Below are 19,194 nucleotides of genomic sequence, written 5' to 3'. Positions count from 1 at the left end.
CCTTGTTAATGCAATATCTTTATTTTTCTCTGTGTTGTTTACAATGACAGCTACTTTGCCTGCTTGTGCACTAACCAGGGCTTATTAAAGTATCTGAAAATGTAGATTATTTTACCACAATTATGCTGTACTGAAAGGCTGTGGAAGGATTAAGACCCAAAGGCCCAAAGCTGTTTTTTCAATAAGTGCCCTGCTATTGAAATGTTTAACTCAACCCTTATAAGTGTCAAGCACATGCAAATGCACCTGACAAAAATGTGTTTTGCTGGCCTATTGAACATCTAGTTAAAATGGACTAAATCCATCTTTCTCTTGGTAAAAATTCATATCTTTTCAAAGAGGGAACTGATAAGAAGAGTATTTGAGACTTGTAATAGCTTGTTCAGCTCCAACATAAATTGGTTTGTAGAAAAAGAATGTTATCTTCAGAACTAATGGTCTAGGATCATCAGGGTGGCAACAGTGAAACTGTCAAGTTTATTTACACAAAGCATTTGTATTTTTATTTAAGAAGAGTTAGTTTTCCAAAAATACTGAAAAATAGTTATCTCTATACCTTCTTCACACTGGAAGAAGCAGGAATGCTATTAAAATTTGTGAGGTATTTTTATGTGTGTATACATTGTGTTCAAAGAACTGTTAAAGGATGGCAGGGTGATAAAGGTAACTGCTCAGATTTAGGAAATGCAAGAATTGAGATGGTCTAAGCAACTTTATTGCAGGCCCTCTGTGGCCATATCTTGTAATGTAGTATTGTAATATGCATCAACTCTAATACATTTTTAATTACATGGTTACTTTTCCTTTCATGGGCTTTCTGCTTCTTTAAGTCACATGGAGTGGTACTTCACACGGCATTTTACATTCAACATATGTCCTCATCCATTATTTAATGCAAGGAGTTCCAAGTGCTCCATTATTAATTTTTTCATTGGTTTTCCTGTTACACTGAGGGAACCTTATCAATGTATGTAAGTGCCTGAAGGGAGGGTGTGAAGAGGAGGGAGCCACGCTCTGCTCCCTAGTGCCAAACAGTGGGACAAGAGGCAACAGGAGAAATGAGGAAGAACTTCTTTAGTGTGCAGGTGACCGAGGGCACAGGATTCCATGGTATTTCTTCTGTACAAAGTCCAGCTCTCAGTGATTTCAGCTGAAGCTACTGATGCTCAGCTCTTCTGCAAAAAATGGCCATCTGTGGCTTGCAGGACATTTTATAGTGAGGAATATCTCAATTCTACGTCTGTGGAAAGTTGTTTTGTGAAAAGCCTAGCATTGCATGAGAGTTCTATGGTAACATCAAGAATAGAAGCAGTTATCTACAATAGCATTCACCTGTCTTAGCCTGAGAGCATCCTTTTGCTTCAGAGCAAAATAATTTTGGCAGAATCCCCCTATTTCTGTGAAAAATGATACTGGAATCCCACAGACACATAATTCCTGTGTGAAGACAGGGGAGAGGGTTTCAGCTGCAACATGCAAATGGCCTGCCGTGTCACGTGCTGCTGGACTAAATTAAAATACATATTTTTGGTACCGAAAGCACAGGAGGGGCAAGCCATTTGTTCTGTGTTTTTTTTATTGTTTCTCTTTTATCCTTTGCTTCAGGCAATGTGAATCCATAATTTATTTATTACACTCCATGATTACTTTGTACTCTTCTGATGTAAACCTAAGGTGTCTGTTTTGCCAGGCTGCATTCCCACCACAGCCTTATTGGCAGGGAAACTGAGACACGGCAACTGAGGCATTTCCCAGCTCTGCCTCTCCAACCACTCAGTAGTAACCTCAGCACAGCTCCCCCATGCCAGAAGCTGCTCTTTAGGGCAGGCAAGGGGTGGAAAAGGAGAATTTGTGAGGCTCCTTGCCTCCGTGCTGGGGAACTGCAGCAGCAGATATAGAGGGATCAATGGGGATGTGCATCTAGGGCTGCATGGGGAGCTGCAGGGGAAAACAAAGGAGCCATGGAGGCATGAAATCTCCTACAGCAAATGGGGGAACATGGACATATCAGAAAAAAAATACTTTGAGTGGAATAGTTGAACACTATAAAAAGGAGTGAGCAAGTGATGTTATTGCAGGACAGAGGGATAGAGAAAGGCTACTGCCTGATGCTGATAAATGGTACAGTTTCACCCACGTCTTTCCTTTGCTCCCCTTAGATAAAAAATCAGTATTAGCTGGTTTTTCTTTTTTTTCTTGTTACTGATTTTTATAGTCTGCAGCCACATTCACCATTTAATCCAAGCAAAGCCACCCTCTTAGAATGTCTTTTTGTATATTGGCACTTCAAGTTGAAAATCTATTTTAAATTATTGGATAGCAAGTAGCAGCCTCCAGAGGAATAAACTGATGCTGTTAACAGGTCCAAAATGTGATGCAGCATATGGAGCTGAATACCTCATGGTACAGATTTGCATGCAGGCGGTTTTAATTAGGATTTAGAATTCCTGGAGGAATGCAGCATTCTGGGCTAGTCTCAATCTTGTCAATACATAGTGGTTTTCTTCATTCTAAAGCTCACAAAAACTGATAGGTTCTTACTTGCTTATAATTTTTTGATACTTTCATGAACTGTTTAAACTTTCCTCCATCTGCCAGCTTTATGTATGATCACTGCTTCTTTATGTGTACTTACTATAAAAGATTGCTGTCTTTTTCTTTTTTTTTAAAAATAATTTTATATCAGGTCAGTTCAAAATAAGAATCGTTTGAAGTTTTATGACATTGCATAAATACTTTTTTTTTTCCCTGCAACACATCAGAGTTCAAAGTGAGAGTATGCTTTAACTCGATGGTTACTGTGCCATCTTGTGAGGAAAAGGTGCAACTACCTCCAGCTGATAAAAGGAAGCGGTACTTTGGCTAATGTCCATCTCACTTCTTCTTCTTCATCATGAAAAGTAAAATTATTTAGGGTTTCAAAAAATAAGATTAGGAAAATACTGTAAAACATATTTGTTCCACCGCATTATACTTGCCTTCCCCCCCCCCCCTTTTTTTTTTTTTTTTTTTTTTTTTTTTTTTTTTTTTTTTTTTTTTTTTCTTTTTAACTGAGTATATATTTCCTGCTTTGGGCAAAAACCTGGTGCTTTCAACAAACTGAGATAAGAAATTATACTTTTTTTTTCCTCCCTCCTAAAAAAACCCCCAAAACTTCTTGTTGTACTAAATGGAAAATCTATGCAAATTCTCAGTATTCAGCACTGATAATGTTCTTTCTGTGAACTAATTTGGCTCTTAGAGGAAACCTCTTGTCTTCTAAAATTCACTATGTGTCTCTCAGAGATAGCACACTGTAAATTACCCAAAGCACTGCTAGCTATTACACTGAGACAGAGAAAAACCTAATTCCTGACCTTAGAAAGACTGCTTTACCCTGGAACATTTGTGAGGAAAAAAAACAAACCAAAAAATTAAAAATAAATTACAGTGGCATCAGCAAACATCAGCCTTATGTTTAAATAATAATAATTATTGTTGCTATCAAAGTCGGTGTAGGTGCACTAGATCTTGGACTTAGAAAAGCAGACTGGAAAAATCTCCTCAGTTCTACTACTGCTTAATGAACTGATTCTCTCTATGACCTTGAGTGAGTTGCTGTATTTCTGTGCCTAATTTTACCCACCTTTAGATGATGCACATCAACAGGATGTTATCAGACTTGACTACCACTTGTAAAGCTCTTTGGGCTTCTTGGATGGAAGGTATTGCTATGATATAGTGACAAGCTTGTTGGAAACCTACTTGATAAGCAAAAGAGCAAGTCACTCACAATAAGTATAATTATTCAATGATTTAAGCTTCCTAATCTACTTCCACAGTCTTGGCAAGCAGATTGTGATTTCTTCCATTTTATGTAATGAGAAGAGTATTTTTTCCCCTCTTTTTACTCTATAGATTGATTGCAAATATTCAGAATTCAAGCTGTGTTGCTCATTTGCAATCAGTTGGATGAGTAATATTATTTCTGCTCATGATTGGATGAATGCCCAATGACTTGTGTGTGCAAATTGTAAAGTTTGCTTTCTGAAGATGCTCATTGGTATGACATTGAAATTTGCTGCCTTTGGAGAGCAGTGACAGTAAAATTCAACACATTGAAGACCAAAGAAAATACTGAGCACCAAAGTAAGACAAGGTGACATTAACATTTTTTAATGGGACTTTGCATATTACTCATTTGTTTAAATGGACTAATTCCATTATGGTTTTAGTTTTTGTTGGCTGCTAATACTCAGAACAAATAACAGAATCCTAGAATGGTTTGAGTTGGAAGAGACCTTATAGATCATCTACTTCCAATTCCCCCATCATGGGCAGGGATTCTTTCCACTAGAGCAGGTTGCTCAGAGCCCCATCCAGCCTGGCCTTGAGCACTTCCAGGGATATGGTATCCATAACCTCTCTCAGCAAATCCAGGGTATTGAGCCCTGGACCTAATCTCATGCAGAAGGTGGGTGATGCTTGCCCTGTTCAACGGTAGCTCCCATGTCCAGGTTCCAGCAAATGACCAGCAATGGGGCTAAACTACTTGGGAGCTGCAAAGCAGCTCAAATTCTGGTTTGAGAGAAAAGGCAAGTGAGTGAGACTGAAGAAGAAGGTAGTGTTGGAACCCAGTTGCATACCTTGCTTATTTCCAGATTCAGTGGGACAACTGGATCGGTAAGAGGTCGTTGTCTCACGTGGGAAATTTCCTGCAGAAATTCCTTTCCCTTTGGTCTCAGTGTTAAATGGTTCATATGAAGACTCACAGCATGTAAGGAGCAGAAGCCTGGCCCCTCCTTAGGAGGACTGTAAAACAGAAATTGTATTCGAGACTCGAAATGCTGATATGTAAGAGCTAAAACTGGTAGTATTCCTGTTCTTTCCCAAGACAAAACATAATATACTGGCCACTGGCTAGCACACTGGCTTTGAAGAGCGATTGGGAGTGGGATCCACCCATGAATGGATCTCAGAGTATGTGGTGGCACTTTTTTCCATTGTTACTATCTATCAGATGTATCTACTTTAAAGTTTTGGCTGAGTGAAAATAATGTTGCTTTTTTGCTCGTGTGTCTCTTGACATGTCATGTTTTCTAGTAGGTCAGGATTCTCTGTAGACCAGGATTCACTGGCTGCTCATTTCACAGAATGTTGTAGAGCCTGTGACTCCTGTACCACACGTAGCTCCCTCCTTTGGCAGCCCTCCTATAGCAAGCAGCAGGAATGTGTGATATATTGGAGTGTGGTCCAGCCAATGAGCTGTGTAGAGAATGGGACATGTGCTTTTGAATGACACCTCTGGCTGGGCCACATTCAGCAGCTGAGGTCAATTTGATCTGATATAAAATGAAATGCTCTATTTGCATTTTCTGCAAACTGATGGCAACAACAAAAAGGAAAAGTAAGCAACAAACTTTTGTAAAAAATACCAGTTCCCTTTGGCCCAGAACTGAATGACAGATTCCCAGCTATCTTGATTCACTGACAATCTGTCAAAGGTAGGTTGTAAGAACATCTGTATTTTCATACCAATGCAATACTCTGGCTATTGTAACTTGAGAACTGCCTTCATTGAAATTTAAGGTTTTTGACTATTACCTCCTGCTGGATTCATGTCTTCAGTTCTGTCTAGCTGACATCTCTTTGGCAATCACAGCCTTAGAAATGCTCCTTTAGACAGTATGATGTGAGTAGCAGTGATGCTGTAATAATCTCACATTGTAGAGAGAATGATCTCTTATAGAAAGGCACGTTCGTATTTAAAATTCACAGCAGCGCACTCCACACCCCCATTATAGGTAATTACAGAGGATTTTAAATATCTGATGCTAGTTGGCAGTGTACAATACCCTGTCAGCAGCAGGCACTGATTTGTAATTTAATTATCATAAGACATCCACCTGTTCTTTTGTCAAGTGAAGAGTAGCATTTCCGTGCAATCATGCTTTTCCCTCCAGAAATTTGAATTAATCCTTAGAGAAATGTTTCTAGAGAAATGGTTTTTTTCAAGGACATTTGCAGGACCCCATCAGAGCAGGGTGATGGAGACGAATGAGGCATTTCTGCAGGAGAGTCTTTATTCTGGTTTGGTATTTTCAGCCTTACCACTGGATTTTTGCTGTGTCAAGCTGTTTTTGGTTCACAGCTAAAAGCATTTCAACGAAGAGATGCTGTGGGAGGAAAGTTGTATGAAAATCAATGAGTTTGGTGCTAAGAACATGAGGCAAACCCATAGCAGGACTGACCCAGAAATGCTCTATGCTCATACTTTGTGAAGAAGGAGAAGGCTGGGCTTGGGATGGGAGGGAGATAAGGACAAATAGAAAAGTGGAAGTCTATTCTGTAAACTTTTCAGTTTATGGCACATGAACATGGATATTACTGAAGTTGTCCTGGGAATGTGCAGTTACTGGATAAATAGATCAATTCAAATTATAAAGCAAGTCTACCAGTGGAGATTCACACAAGTGTTCTGCTCTTTGGGATCACAGGGCTCGGGGTGAATCAATTTCCTCTGGGCTTTGGCTTCTGTTTATGCAACAGCTACACTGCAGTGCGGTGATGGGGAAAGGACTTACTGATGATCACAGAGATGTTCTCTTGTTAAGGCCACATCACACTGCTTCTGGCAGTGCAAAACTGCAAAAATTATCTGGACAGAATAGCATATCTATTTTATTGTATATATATGTATATATATAATCACAGAATGAATCATAGGCTCATAAAATGGTTTGGGTTGGAAGGGACCTTAAAGATTCAATCCCCCTGCAAGGGCAGGGATGACATCCACTAAATTAGATTGCCTAGGGCCCCATCCAACCTGGGCTTGAACATCCCTTCCAAGGATGGGGCATCCACAACCTGCCTATGGAGGTTCATCCTGTTCCAATGCTTCATCACACTGAGGAAAGAATTTCTTCCTAAGATCTAATCTAAACCTCTTCCAGTTTAAAACCATTCCCCCTTATTGTGTCACTACATGCCTATGTAAAAATGCCCTCTCCCTCCGTTATATAAACCTCCTTAAAGTCGTGAAAGGTCTCACCCTGAAACCTTCTCTTCTCCAGGTTGAACAGGCTCTTTCAGCCTGTCTTCATGGGAGAGGTGCTCCATTCCTCTGATCATACTTGTAGCCCTCTTCTGGACCTGCTCTGACAGGTACAGAGGAGGGAATGTCTTTCTTGTGCTGAGGACCCCAGAGCTGGATGCAGTACTCCAGGTGGGGTGCCACAAGATCAGAGTACAGGGTGAGAATCATCTCCCTTGACCTCCTGGCCATTCCTCTTTTGATGCAGCCCAGGACAAGGTTGGCTTTCTGGGCTGTACATTCACTGTTGGCTTATGTCCAGCTTATCATCCACAAGGACCTCCAAGTCCTACTTTGCAGTAGAGCTCTCAATCTTTATAGTGGGAGGGACTCCACTCCTCCCACATCCACCCAGAAGATCAGGAACTTGAGAGAAGTGGGAAGCCTATATATATTTATGTATAAATTTTTGTATCTGCAAAAGTGTTGTCAGCAGGACCAGGGCAGTGATTGTCCCCCTGTACTCAGCACTGGTGAGGCCACATCTCAAACCCTGCGTTTAGTTTTGGATCCCTCACTACAAGAAGGACATTAAGGGGCTGGAGCATGACCAGAGAAGGGCAACTGAGCCAGAGATGTGTCTGGAGCACAAGTCCTGTGAGGAGTGGCTGGGGAAGGTGAGGGTGTTTAGCCTGGAGAAAAGGAGGCTCAGGGAGTACCTTATCATTCTCTACAACTCCCTGAAAGGAGGGTGTAGCAAGGTTGGGATTGGTCTCTTTCCCAAATAACAACTGATAGGATGAGAGGAAACAACCTCAAGTTGTGCCAGGAGAGATTTAGATTATACCTTAGGAAAAAATCGTCACTGAAAGGGCTATCAAGCATTGGAACAGGCTGCCCAGGGAAGTGGTTGAGTCACCATCCCTGGAGATATTTCAAAGTCATGTATATGTGGCACTTGGGCACTTGGGTACATGGTTTAGTGGTGGACTTGGCAGTGCTGGGTTGGATGGTTGGACTCAATAACCTTAAAGATCCTTTCCAACCTGGAATGTACGGTATTCTATGATAGAGCTTCTTATGGCTTCTGTCACTGCTGTCTTGTCTCCTTAGAAAGTAGTCACTGGACATTTCCATTTTCCCCATTCCTGAGTTAATGAGATGACTGGTATTCTGCTCTTATTTCTCCTAATTACATTTTAGCAAATGACTCACTTTAAAGAGGATGTTTTGGAGTAGTTGTCTTTTTAGAAAGAGTACTCACTCGATTAAAAAAATAATTGATTGATTGTGGCTTAAATGATCTGTGTGCCAAGCCTTAAATGTGACATTGGGTGGACTACTATCTATTAGACTGATGGCTTCTTGCTCAAATAATATTTGGCTGGTGCCAGTCATTTCACATACTCATTAATTATGTTATCTGAAAAGTGAATATGTGAAGGCTGCAGGCATATCCCAGAAAAGAAGAAGAGAATAAATCATGTCACATGTGTATTCTGAAAATAATTGGCAACTGCTGAAATATTTCCATACATAAGACTGAAGGCAGGAATACACTGGGCTGGTTTCCTTTGGAGGGATGAGTAAATGAAAGAAACACTCCATAGCTGAGTGATCAAAGTGAAGTGGACGAGCAGCAGAGAGCTCTGCTGCGTGGAGAGGTCTGCTTTGGGATGTTCTTGTGATTGTACCTGGACTTCAGATTTATTTTGCTTATATGGCCATCCATATAAGCAAAATATTTTTATCCAACAGCCCCCTGCTCAGGACGCAGCTGAGGGGATGGCACCTTTTTACAAAGCATTCTAGCTGGAGGACAGATCAGGTCATTAAATTTAATTTTTAGGGTTATATTCCTTGTTGTTACAAGTTTCATTTGGGATCATCTCTCCTTTATCTCATGTTGCCTCTCTATGGAGAAGAAGGGTATAACACCATTAATGCTCAGGGTAAGGACAGAACTTTACTGCAGGGGAATCTTCTGCCGGACTGTGGCTCTGTGGAAGTGTGTGTGCTCTCCAGCAGCAGAGTACACACTGCCAAGTGGAAAATAACTCAAATATTTTGCAGAGAAGGGCTATAGAACTGCAATTATTAACACAGGGATGTGAAATGTGATCTGACACTACAGCTTAGCTGATCAACGTCTCTTTTTTTTTCATTTTCAGTGTGTCATTTCTAAGGTCTATTTGATGGTGAAAGTTTGGTGTATCAGTGAGATATACCACAGTTCTCTCTTTGATAAAATATTTAAAAGATAATGACTCAGTCTCTCCACAATCGTAGGAAATCTGATGATTATTGTCTACTGTATCATATTTTATTTGTTATTCCATAATTATATTAAAATATAGGAATTACCTCCTAAAAGCTTATTTGTTCTTCCTTGATGTTTTCTTCCTCTAGAAATATCGTTATCAAGATGAGGATGCTCCACATGACCATACTTTGCCTCGTTTAACCCACGAAGTGAGAGGCCCAGAGCTTGTTCATGTGTCGGAGAAGAACTTGTCTCAAATAGAGAATGTCCATGGATACGTTTTACAGTCACACATTTCTCCTTTGAAGGTAGGATTGATACTACTCATGGCTTTGGTCCTCAAGTACAAGAAAACACATAGCATGAAATGCCTGGGAAACTTATTTTGTTGTACAAACAGACAAGCTGCTTTCTGAAACCTATCATTGCAGATTGACTGTCCTGTGATGGGTTTTTAAGGCTCACTGTAGTGGAACAGGTGATAATTTAGTTGACAGAGCTTTATGTAGACATGTGAGGATTTGCTTGAGTAAAAATAATTCCTGGCAAATGAGCCTGTTTTTCTGTACATTGTGAAAGGAATAATGCAGGTTCTCAGCCTCAATATCACGGTGATTTAGAAATGGCAGACTTCCCTTCCTGATTATCCTTGTTCAGAACTTGAAAAAAAAAATACTGTAAATGTAACCATCTGATGGAATCCTAGTTTTTTCATATCTCAGAAAGATTTATCAAAGTCACAAGTTATGTCTGAAAAGGGAGCTCATTTGCCTCTATTCATATCCTTGTTGCTCAAGCACTTGCAGTTTTCTGCGGGTTTTGATGCAATTCAGAGTGCTGTAGAGATATCTTTCTGTTAACTAAGGCAACTATTTATAAAATATAGAAGCTTTAGCTGTATGTGTGTCTGGTGTCCTCTGATATATCTTGTTGGGCAAAAATGTTTCTCTTCCTGATGAACCTGTATAATAACCAAAAAGAAATCCATTCCTGAAAATTTACATTTGCCCTTTCATAAGAATGCAATGGTTTGAAAATATTCCTAGAGCTTCTCTTGTGGAAGGAGCATAGACGCAGTGATTAGCATGATGGGTTTTCTATTTTAGTTTCTACTGGGCCTGGGAAGAGGGGAAAAAAAAAATAATGCTCTTTACTAAAGTTGGTGATGTTCTGGGTAATGGTTTTATTCCAGCAATTAACTAAGCAGCAAACAAGGCAGATGGGCTTTGCTCCTTCTGGTGCTCAGAGCGCTGGTGTTCATTGAGCCTTCGTGGAATAGCCATGTGAATGAATCTTTGTCCTCTGCTCTTTTTGGTCCTGTGCTTAGTTTGTATGATGCTTGTCTTTTCAGGTTTTAGCAGTTTTCTGGGTTACTACCCAACTTCTACTGCAGAAGCCAACAGTACCAAGCAGTGATAGATCATACTGTGCTGAGGTATCACTTCAGTTAATTGTAAGGGACTACCTCCATGAGGCCTCTGTGTAGCATCAGGAGACAATCACAGACCAAGCAACTTCTGGTCGGGGAAGGAAACACCCCTGTTCCTCTAGGACTCCTTGAGTATTATGATTACGGTGGTGTTTCTTATTCATGAAGGTCAAAACCAGACGTTATTCTTCACATTTGGAGACTTTCAATTAAGGCTACATAATCCAAGCTGAGGGTGTAGCAATGATGCCAAAAAGCTCATTGTGAATTGAGGTCAAGGGTATCCCCAGACGTACACAAATGCCTTGAAACAGCTCCCAGTTTATTTGCTCTTGTAACAGGACAAAGTTTTTGTCTGCTGCTATTTTCTAAGTGATTCTGGGAGAGGAGCTCTACAGTATTTCCTTTTGTAAAGTCTCCTGCAAGTTCTCTCCTCAGCCTGAGGGTTTTTGTCTTTGACTCTGTCCCTTTCCCTTCTTTCCTTCAGATTCAGTTTCTTATATCTGTCACTTAATACTATCTCATGCCTGCCATTTAATCTAAATTTAGCTATTTGTCTCTTCAAATGGCTTTGAAGTTCCTGCTTCCTTTCCCCTGCTGTCTATGTCCCAACTTCTAACCTTCAGTAGAGGATTAGCTCAGGAGGCTGGAGGAGATCTTCTGCTAGAGCTCATGGCATTGTGTTGCCCTTCCTGTCTGAAACACCTGCTTTGGATTCACTTTTACTGTTGGCAGTTGACTGAAAGACCTGGTCAGAAGTTTTGGTCACAGTGATTTCCACATAGTTGAGAAATAGCATTCCAAATACTCCAAAATCTATTCAGAATCGGTTATTGTGTTGAATTGCAGACTTTCCAGCCTATAGCCTGATATCCTTAAGTATTCTGCCATCTTCTCAGCTGTATTGTATGAACATAGCTGCACTGAATAATGGTAAAATCTGAGGCACACTGCCTCTCAACCCATAGCACACCTTCCTAGGGGAATGTAAAATACTGGATTCTTAAAGATTAACTGGAAAATAATGCCTGCAGTTTAAATATTTCATTGACTCACATGAGAAGTGGAACTTCTTGAGTCCTGCTCTGAGGATAAGTAACAAGTACTGCGGTCCAAATACTGTCAGGTAACTTCTTAGGAGTGAGTAGACACTGGCAGTTGCAGGAGGATAATGCTGTCAGGAAACTCCACCAAGAGCTGTTTGCACTGGGAAGATTGACTCATTCTGCCTCAGTTTTCTGGTTACAGGTCAGAGCATTTGGTGCAAAAGGAAAACGTGTGTACTTGAAGGTCAGGAGTCTGCTTGTACCAGGTGCTGAGGAATGCATTTGGTGCTGGGAGTGTGATTGTCAGAGTCTGTGAATGGTCAGACTGAGAAGTTTCCTTAACACCAAGCCAGGGATCACATCATATCCTGTGTGTCATTAGGACTGTCCATCTGACCACTCACCAAGGCCAGCAAGCACACTGGCTGCCTGGCTGGGTGGGGTTAAGTCACTGCCAGGCTGCATTTCACTGCCTCAGTTTCTCCATTGGGACTGCAGCACCACAGTGCACCTCTCCAGAAAGTTTTGAAGCAGTCTTTTGTGTTTAGTGGCTGCATGATGCCCTGACGACAGAATGATTACCCAATAATTGTTTTGAAATAATATCATAAAAGGAAAATATTTGAGCATAAAAATAATCTAGGTAAGATTCTTTCGAACCAGAATGTTGTCCCAAGACAAAGCCACGTGTCAATCCTAATCACACCACTTTTCCTAAGTGACTTGACTTTGGCAGAAAAAAAGAGTTGCTTGTTTCCATACATTTTTGTTCATTTGGAAAGAAATCTGCAAAGATCATACAATTACAGAACTTCCCTTTGGGATGGCTGATTCTAGCTGTCACAACTGACCAGTGCCCACAGCCACTTGTGGAAGCCATAGGTGTTACACCTTGTCTGTGCATGTGGACTGCTTGCTACCATCACCCCACTCCCCAGTTCTCAGTGAACATCTCAGTTTACAGCCATAAGCCAGCTTGTCAGCTTGAGGACAGGCTTGCATCATTTCAGAGGAAAGTTTTGTGGATGGTTGAAGTTCAGGCAGAGAAACTGTGGGCCTGTGTATTCCCCTGTGTACACCTCCAGGTAAAGCATTCCAGGGGTTCTTGAAACTGAATGCTTCCATTCCATTCAGGATGGAAGCGTTCAGACCATCTTTTCATTAACACCCATGGTTCAAAATGCCTGATATGGCCCATGTTTGCATAGAACAGATGCATCTTAAATTTTGAAGTATACAAATTGTTAAAGAATTTGGCTGTAATTTCATATTTCAGATTATGTGGTTTGATATAGTCCTGAAACACCCTAGTGGAGCTCATAATTATTAGATTTTTAGATTGGATATTAGGAATAAGTTCTTCACTGTGAGGGTGGTGAGGCGCAGGCACAGGTTCCCCAGAGAGGCTGTGGATGTCCCATCCCTGGAAGTGTTCAAGGCCAGGCTGGATGGGGCTCTGAGCAACCTGGTCTAGTGGAAGGTGTCCCTGCCCATGGCAGGGGGGCTAGAACTAGATGGTCTTTAAGATGATCCCTTCCAACCCAACCATTCTATGATTCTATGATTCCATGATTCTGTGATAATTGATTACCTCAGAAAGTTGTTTTGAAAACCAAAACATAAAAATAATTTTCTTCAGCACCCTTGCATGTGTTTTATGTACTGAATAATAAGAAACATGGTCCTCATACATTCTGAAAATATCTTTGAGACACACAGATACTGATTATAATAAATACTGTTTAGAAATGTGAATAGATTTTCTGAAATTGAAGTTAGGTATGTTTTTCTTATCTTACAAGTACCTAAAATCTAGTATGCATCAGCCAGATAACTCCCTTTCAGAAGACAATAATGAGCAAGAGAAATTGTGTGGCAGACCAGACCATCTTTTCCCTGTCTTTTTTACTTCTTCACCCTATTATATTTTGCATTGACTTTGCTTTTCTACTCTTCCGTAGCATTTAATGTGCAGTCAACTTAGTTCTGAAAAATGCTTAATTTTAGAAAGCTTAAAAGTCCTGTTAAAGGTTGATCTGCTTATTAGTGTGCAGAAGATAAAATTTTCAGCAGCTCAAGCAACTTTGAATGTCAAACACTGAAGTTATAAAGGAAGTTTTCAGTTACGTGGATGTACTAATATTTGGGAGAATGCTAGTATTGAAAGAGTTTTGTTAGAGTTGCCATATTAAGATAATAAATGTTTGCAACTCATGGAGGTGATGAAACTGTGTTCCATTAATCTCTTAAAGTCTGTAGTGTAATCAAGAGTTTAAAATCATTTTCTTGCACTTCCCCTTGTTTGACACGAGATGGTGCAGTAAGCTCAGAATTCTTTGGTCTGCCTCTATAAAGCTTCATGATACACTATTCAGAGTTTTCTTAGATGGCTTAGAAAGTGCTAATTCAGTAAAAAGTGCCTTTGTGACTCCCTGGTGTTTTGGGAAATCTGAATTCAACACAACTGTACCTGAAAATCAGAGGTGCAAGTTCTATCTCTAAATTAAATACACACCTCTTCCCCTTCCTCCCAGGAACAGAGCTAATCAGTGTTCATTAAATGAATGATAACTGTGGCTCCTAAATGAACTTTATTAGTATTATTGTGATGTAAGACTTATTTTTGTTTTTCAGTATACTCCACTTTGTTAAGATAAGCTGAAAATTAAAAATCGTTGTAAGGATCTTGCATCTCCTTGGTTGTCTGAACATTTTAAATGTCAGGCTATTCCAGCCATCTCCATTTCCGGATTTAATGCCAGGTTCAACTGTAAGCATCAATGGCAATTATGCAAAAACAAGTAACCAGGTAAATAACTGTTATTATTCTTTTCAAACAAGGATGATCAGTAACTAATCTCTTCAGTTGCCTCATCTTTGATGGCCTCACTTTCTGGAAGGGAAGGAGCCATGCTGGCTATTGCTCTTTTTCTTTCTGTCCCAGAATGTTGTCCTGCAGCTCAGCTGTGTTGCTGACAGCTTACAGGATTGATGGAATCTCTTTCCAGTGGAGAGAGGAGAAAAGCCATCTCCACATGGAACAAATGGGCTCAGCAGTCTCCAAAGTTAAGGTTATCCATGCATTGGCATTTGTACAAATTGCTTTACAGAAAAAGGAGGTTTGTGTCTCCCAGTGCCACAGCACATTGATTCCATTTATTTTTTTGTTGTTTGCTGATGGCAGGAAGCCCTGTCTTACCCATTACTTGAGTCACAGAATCATTTAGGCTGGAAAAGACCTCTGATATCATCGAGTCCAACCTTTGACAGATCACCAGCTTGTCAACTAGACCATGGCACCAAGTGCCACATCCAGTCATTTCTTGAACACCTCCAGGGATGGTGATTCCACCACTTCCATGGGAAGTTTATTCCAATATTTAACAACCCTTTCCATGGGGAAATTCATCCTGATGTCCAACCTGAATCTCCCCTGGCACAGGTTCAGTTGCCTGGGAGAAGAGGCCAACCCGCCCCCGAGTATGACCTCCTTTCAGGTGTTGTAGAGAGTGAGAAGATTCCACCTGAGCCTCTTTTTTTTCCAGGATAAACACCCCCAGCTCCCTCTGCCACTCCTCATCAGACCTGTGCTCCAGACCCTTCCCCAGCTCCGTTGCCCTTCTCTGGACACGCTCCAGCCCCTCAATGTCCTTCTTGCAGAGAGGGGCCCAGAACTGAACACAGGAGTTGAGGTGTGGCCTCACCAGTGCTGCGTACAGGGGGACAGTCACTGCCCTGGTCCTGCTGGCCACACTATTGCTGATACAGGCCAGGATGCCATTGGCCTTCTTGGCCACCTGGGCACACACACTGGCTCATGTTCAGCTGCTGTCAGCCAGCACTCCAGGTCCTTTTTACTGGGCAGCTTCCCAGCCACTCTGGCCCCAGCCTGGAGCACTGCCTGGGGGTGTTGCAACCCAAGAGCAGGACCTTATAAAACTTCACGCTGTTGGTCTCAGCCCATCAAACCCACCTGACCAGTTGCCCCTTCAGAGCCTTCCTACCCTCCAGCAGATCAACACTCTCACCTGACTTGGTGTCATCTGCAAATTTGCACTTGATCCCCTCATCCAGATCATCAGTAAAAATATTTAACAGGGCTGGACCCAATACAGAGTTCTGGTGAACAGCACAAGCGACCACAAGAGTCTTTGAGACTCTCTGTAGCTAGTGTGGGAAAGGTGTTCTGTTTCTATCCCAAGGCAGATGTTTCTCCTTCTCAGTTCCAATCTCCTAGTGAGTGTGTAGTATTCCTTGAATGTCCATCATTCTTCTTTTTATCCTCCTGAGCACAGGAAGGTCATTCCTGTGAAAGCTCCTAGAATCTGTCACTTGCCCTTTTCTGTCTGTAATGAAACAGCTTTTTCCCCACCTCTGAAGCTTTCCCTGTCCAGGTGTGAGCCACACCTCGCTACAGTGGTTGCTGTGCTTCTCCGACAAATTAGCAAAGATGGGGAAAGAGGCTCTGAGGATGAGCCTGGATGATTAATGATTCTGTGAAAAATGTATTAGCCTGAGCTTCCTGGAAACTGTCATAAAGAGTAATTTTTTGTGTCTAAAAATGTAGATTAGGCAAGAGCTATTTATTTCATGAATTAACATTGACTTCAATAAAAATTGAGTTCTAAAGACAGTTTGGATAAATAAGGTCAAAATATTATATTGCAGTTTTGGTTTTTTTTCAGATGCAACAGTCTCATTTCTCAATTCAACAAACTTTGGGACTATTTTTTTGGTACTGGACTCTCTATAAAAACCAAAGTCACACACTGGTCATGGGTACTGTGAAAATAGCAAACTCCAAGATGCTCCTGATGTTGCAGTGAATCGTGTGACCAGTAAATAAACTTGAGATGCTGCTGCCCAGAGCTGGAAAACAGTGTAAGGGAATACAGTCCCCAGACCTGCATAGCTGTTTTAAAACATAGAATCACAGAATGGTTTGGGTTGGAAGGGACCTTACAGATCATCTACTTCCACCCCCCCTGCCATGGGCAGAGACACCTTCCACTAGACCAGGTCTGAGCAATTGCAGGGAAGTCCTCTGACCGTGTAATGGAAATACCCCTAGCTTTCAGGGAATCAGGTTTACACCAAGAAAGCTGGTTGCTACAGCTTTCAGCATAACCATGCCTGATACTCCTGTGTAAATGTAGTTCCTGGTGTCTTGGAGGATAATCTATCTGCGGTTAGAAACCCCATTTATTTTTCCAGAGCTGCTGAGATCCCTTAATTCCTATTACTGGGGAAGAACACTATTAAAGAGATGAAGTTCAAACAGGGAAGAGAAAAAAAATAAGGTTCAATTTGCTTTAATTTCTGTGGTTGAGGTGTGACAAAGAGTTGAGGCAGTGCCATAGCACAGGCTGTTCTTCCTGAGCAAAGATGCTGCATTTCAGAGGCTCTTTAAAAGCCATGAAGGCCTGAAAGATGCTGAGGCTTTGTTACATGTCAGGAGCAGCAGTCTGAAGTTTTCTCTTGCAGTTACAAAATTAATTGGGGTTATATAGAGGACATATTAATGTATGCGTGGATATATTAGCAAGCCATCTAAAATTTAATCTTGTATCCTTTGCTTACACTGACTGCATTTCATAAGTATAGCTAATCTGCATGAAGCTCCAGGGTGGCTCAGCCCAGTAGAAATGATCTTATAAGAATACTTTTGATCTCTGCCCTTGTAGCTTCCTATCTTTTGTGTTTTGGAGTTGGTTTTGGTTTTGTCCTTTTTCCCCCCTCTCTCCCTTTCAGTATGCAGTCACTGGCAAAGCCCCATGCTGCAGTCAGTCCGTTAGTGGATTCCACTGAATATTCAGTAGGTTGCCTCATTAAGATACAACCCTTGTTCCATGTTTAATCATGTAATGCTTTTCTCTTATCTCCTACTGTAACAGCAGATAGGCATATATCATACATCTCTATCTGTGATCTATGGTTTTTAATATAAAAATGCAATCGGATTAGAAAAGAGACAAAGGAAGCTCACAAATGTGCCTGTGCCTGTTCCCTGCTCTTAAGGAAGTGGCAGAAGTAGCTCTGAATTTTGATTTTATTTCATTATGTTTCAAGGCAAAATAAGCAGCTTATAAATTAGCATTTTGAGTAATATTTTGTTCTCATTTTCACGTGGGCAGGAATGTCTTTCATTTCTGAGTCTTTGTCTTACTCTAAAGAAATTCCTAAAGTGGTGCAAAAATTGAATGTTACAGCAAACAGTTATTAGTGAAGAATGCTTTTTTCGTTTTGTCAACATAGCTAAGTCCATTGTTTTGTGTGCTTGATGTTTTGCCTTGGCTTTCTGATTGATGGCTTTCCACATGATTTATGTAGTTGCAGACAGTATCTTGTTATCTTTCTAGCTCCTGACAGAATAGAAGAGAAACCAAATAAAATTGCTTCTGTCAGTGGGTGATTTAATTGGAGAAATCTCAGCAACTTAAAGTAAACCTCAGGCATTGCAATCCTTTATGTCTTGGCAAAATAAATGTTGTCCTCTGATGGACACAAGCAGAGCAAGCTCTGACAGTATCTACTGGTTCACTATGTTGTTAGACTTGCCTGAAGAATGAAGACAGGAATTTTCAAAGGAATTTGAAAATATTTTCAGGCTATGGACCCTGTTTACTTTATATGGGCCTCTTAGGTATTGAAGGTCTTTTCAAATGTTAATCTGAATTGCAGTTTCAGGAGATTTTCTGTGTTCTTGATCTAGTGAATGCTTTATCCAGTAGTATTAATTAGCTGATTTATCTTTAATTCTTTTTGAATAGCAGGTTTCTTTTTAACAATAGTCTTGTTCCTGAGCACCTTTCTTTTTTATTTTGAGGAGGGAAGCCTGACATATTGCAGATATTCCTGACCATGTCTTTTTACATATAATCAAGTAAATAAGAAATTCCAAGAATCCTTTTTTCTTATTGTCTTTCTCTAATGCTTTGCATAGTAATAGTTATTCTTTGCTTTCTTATAATTTTCTGAGCTGTTTTTTCCTTGATGTTTTGGCCTTGTGAAATACTCACAGAATATAAAACAAACAGAGAGATGGACTATTCTAAAGGGGGGAGGGGGTGGTTCCATCTGAAATACACAAAATATATGCAATAAATCCAGGGAATAACTACTAGATCCTATGAACACAGGATTTGTATGTTCTGCCAATTCTTTTCTCTGAGTCTAGAAGTACCAGAATATTTGTTAAGTATCTGTAATGATGTTTGCCACCTCTCCAAAATGTTTTGTGACCTTCTGCTGAAAAGTGCAATACAGCATCTTGGTGTTATTAGTCAGACTGTAACAGGAGGGATTTTTCTCAGATATGTCAGACAGGTTTAACACCAGTTGTTTCCCTCAGCTTGGTAGCTGAAATGCCCTTCTGTCAGACTTCAGCTACTGCTGACACTCGGGAATGTATTCTACATTTTAAATGAAGCACTAAAGTGCC

The 19,194-nt window shown here is 40.6% G+C and overlaps 1 protein-coding gene across 6 annotated transcripts in view; it reads left to right on the top strand.

Annotated features, from left to right (window-relative positions):
• The window catches only part of DLG2 (discs large MAGUK scaffold protein 2), a 1,009,135-nt gene that overhangs the window by 464,849 nt on the left and 525,092 nt on the right, over positions 1-19,194 (top strand). For all 6 annotated transcript variants that reach the window (XM_069015930.1, XM_069015936.1, XM_069015961.1 and 3 more), the window contains one exon: positions 9,425-9,586. In XM_069015930.1, coding sequence (XP_068872031.1) covers positions 9,425-9,586 — 162 coding nt within the window. The remainder of the gene's footprint in view (positions 1-9,424; positions 9,587-19,194) is intronic.

This window comes from Aphelocoma coerulescens, chromosome 1 (genome assembly GCF_041296385.1).
Source record: "Aphelocoma coerulescens isolate FSJ_1873_10779 chromosome 1, UR_Acoe_1.0, whole genome shotgun sequence".
NCBI lineage: Eukaryota > Metazoa > Chordata > Aves > Passeriformes > Corvidae > Aphelocoma > Aphelocoma coerulescens.
This window is presented reverse-complemented; position numbering and strand designations above follow the sequence as displayed.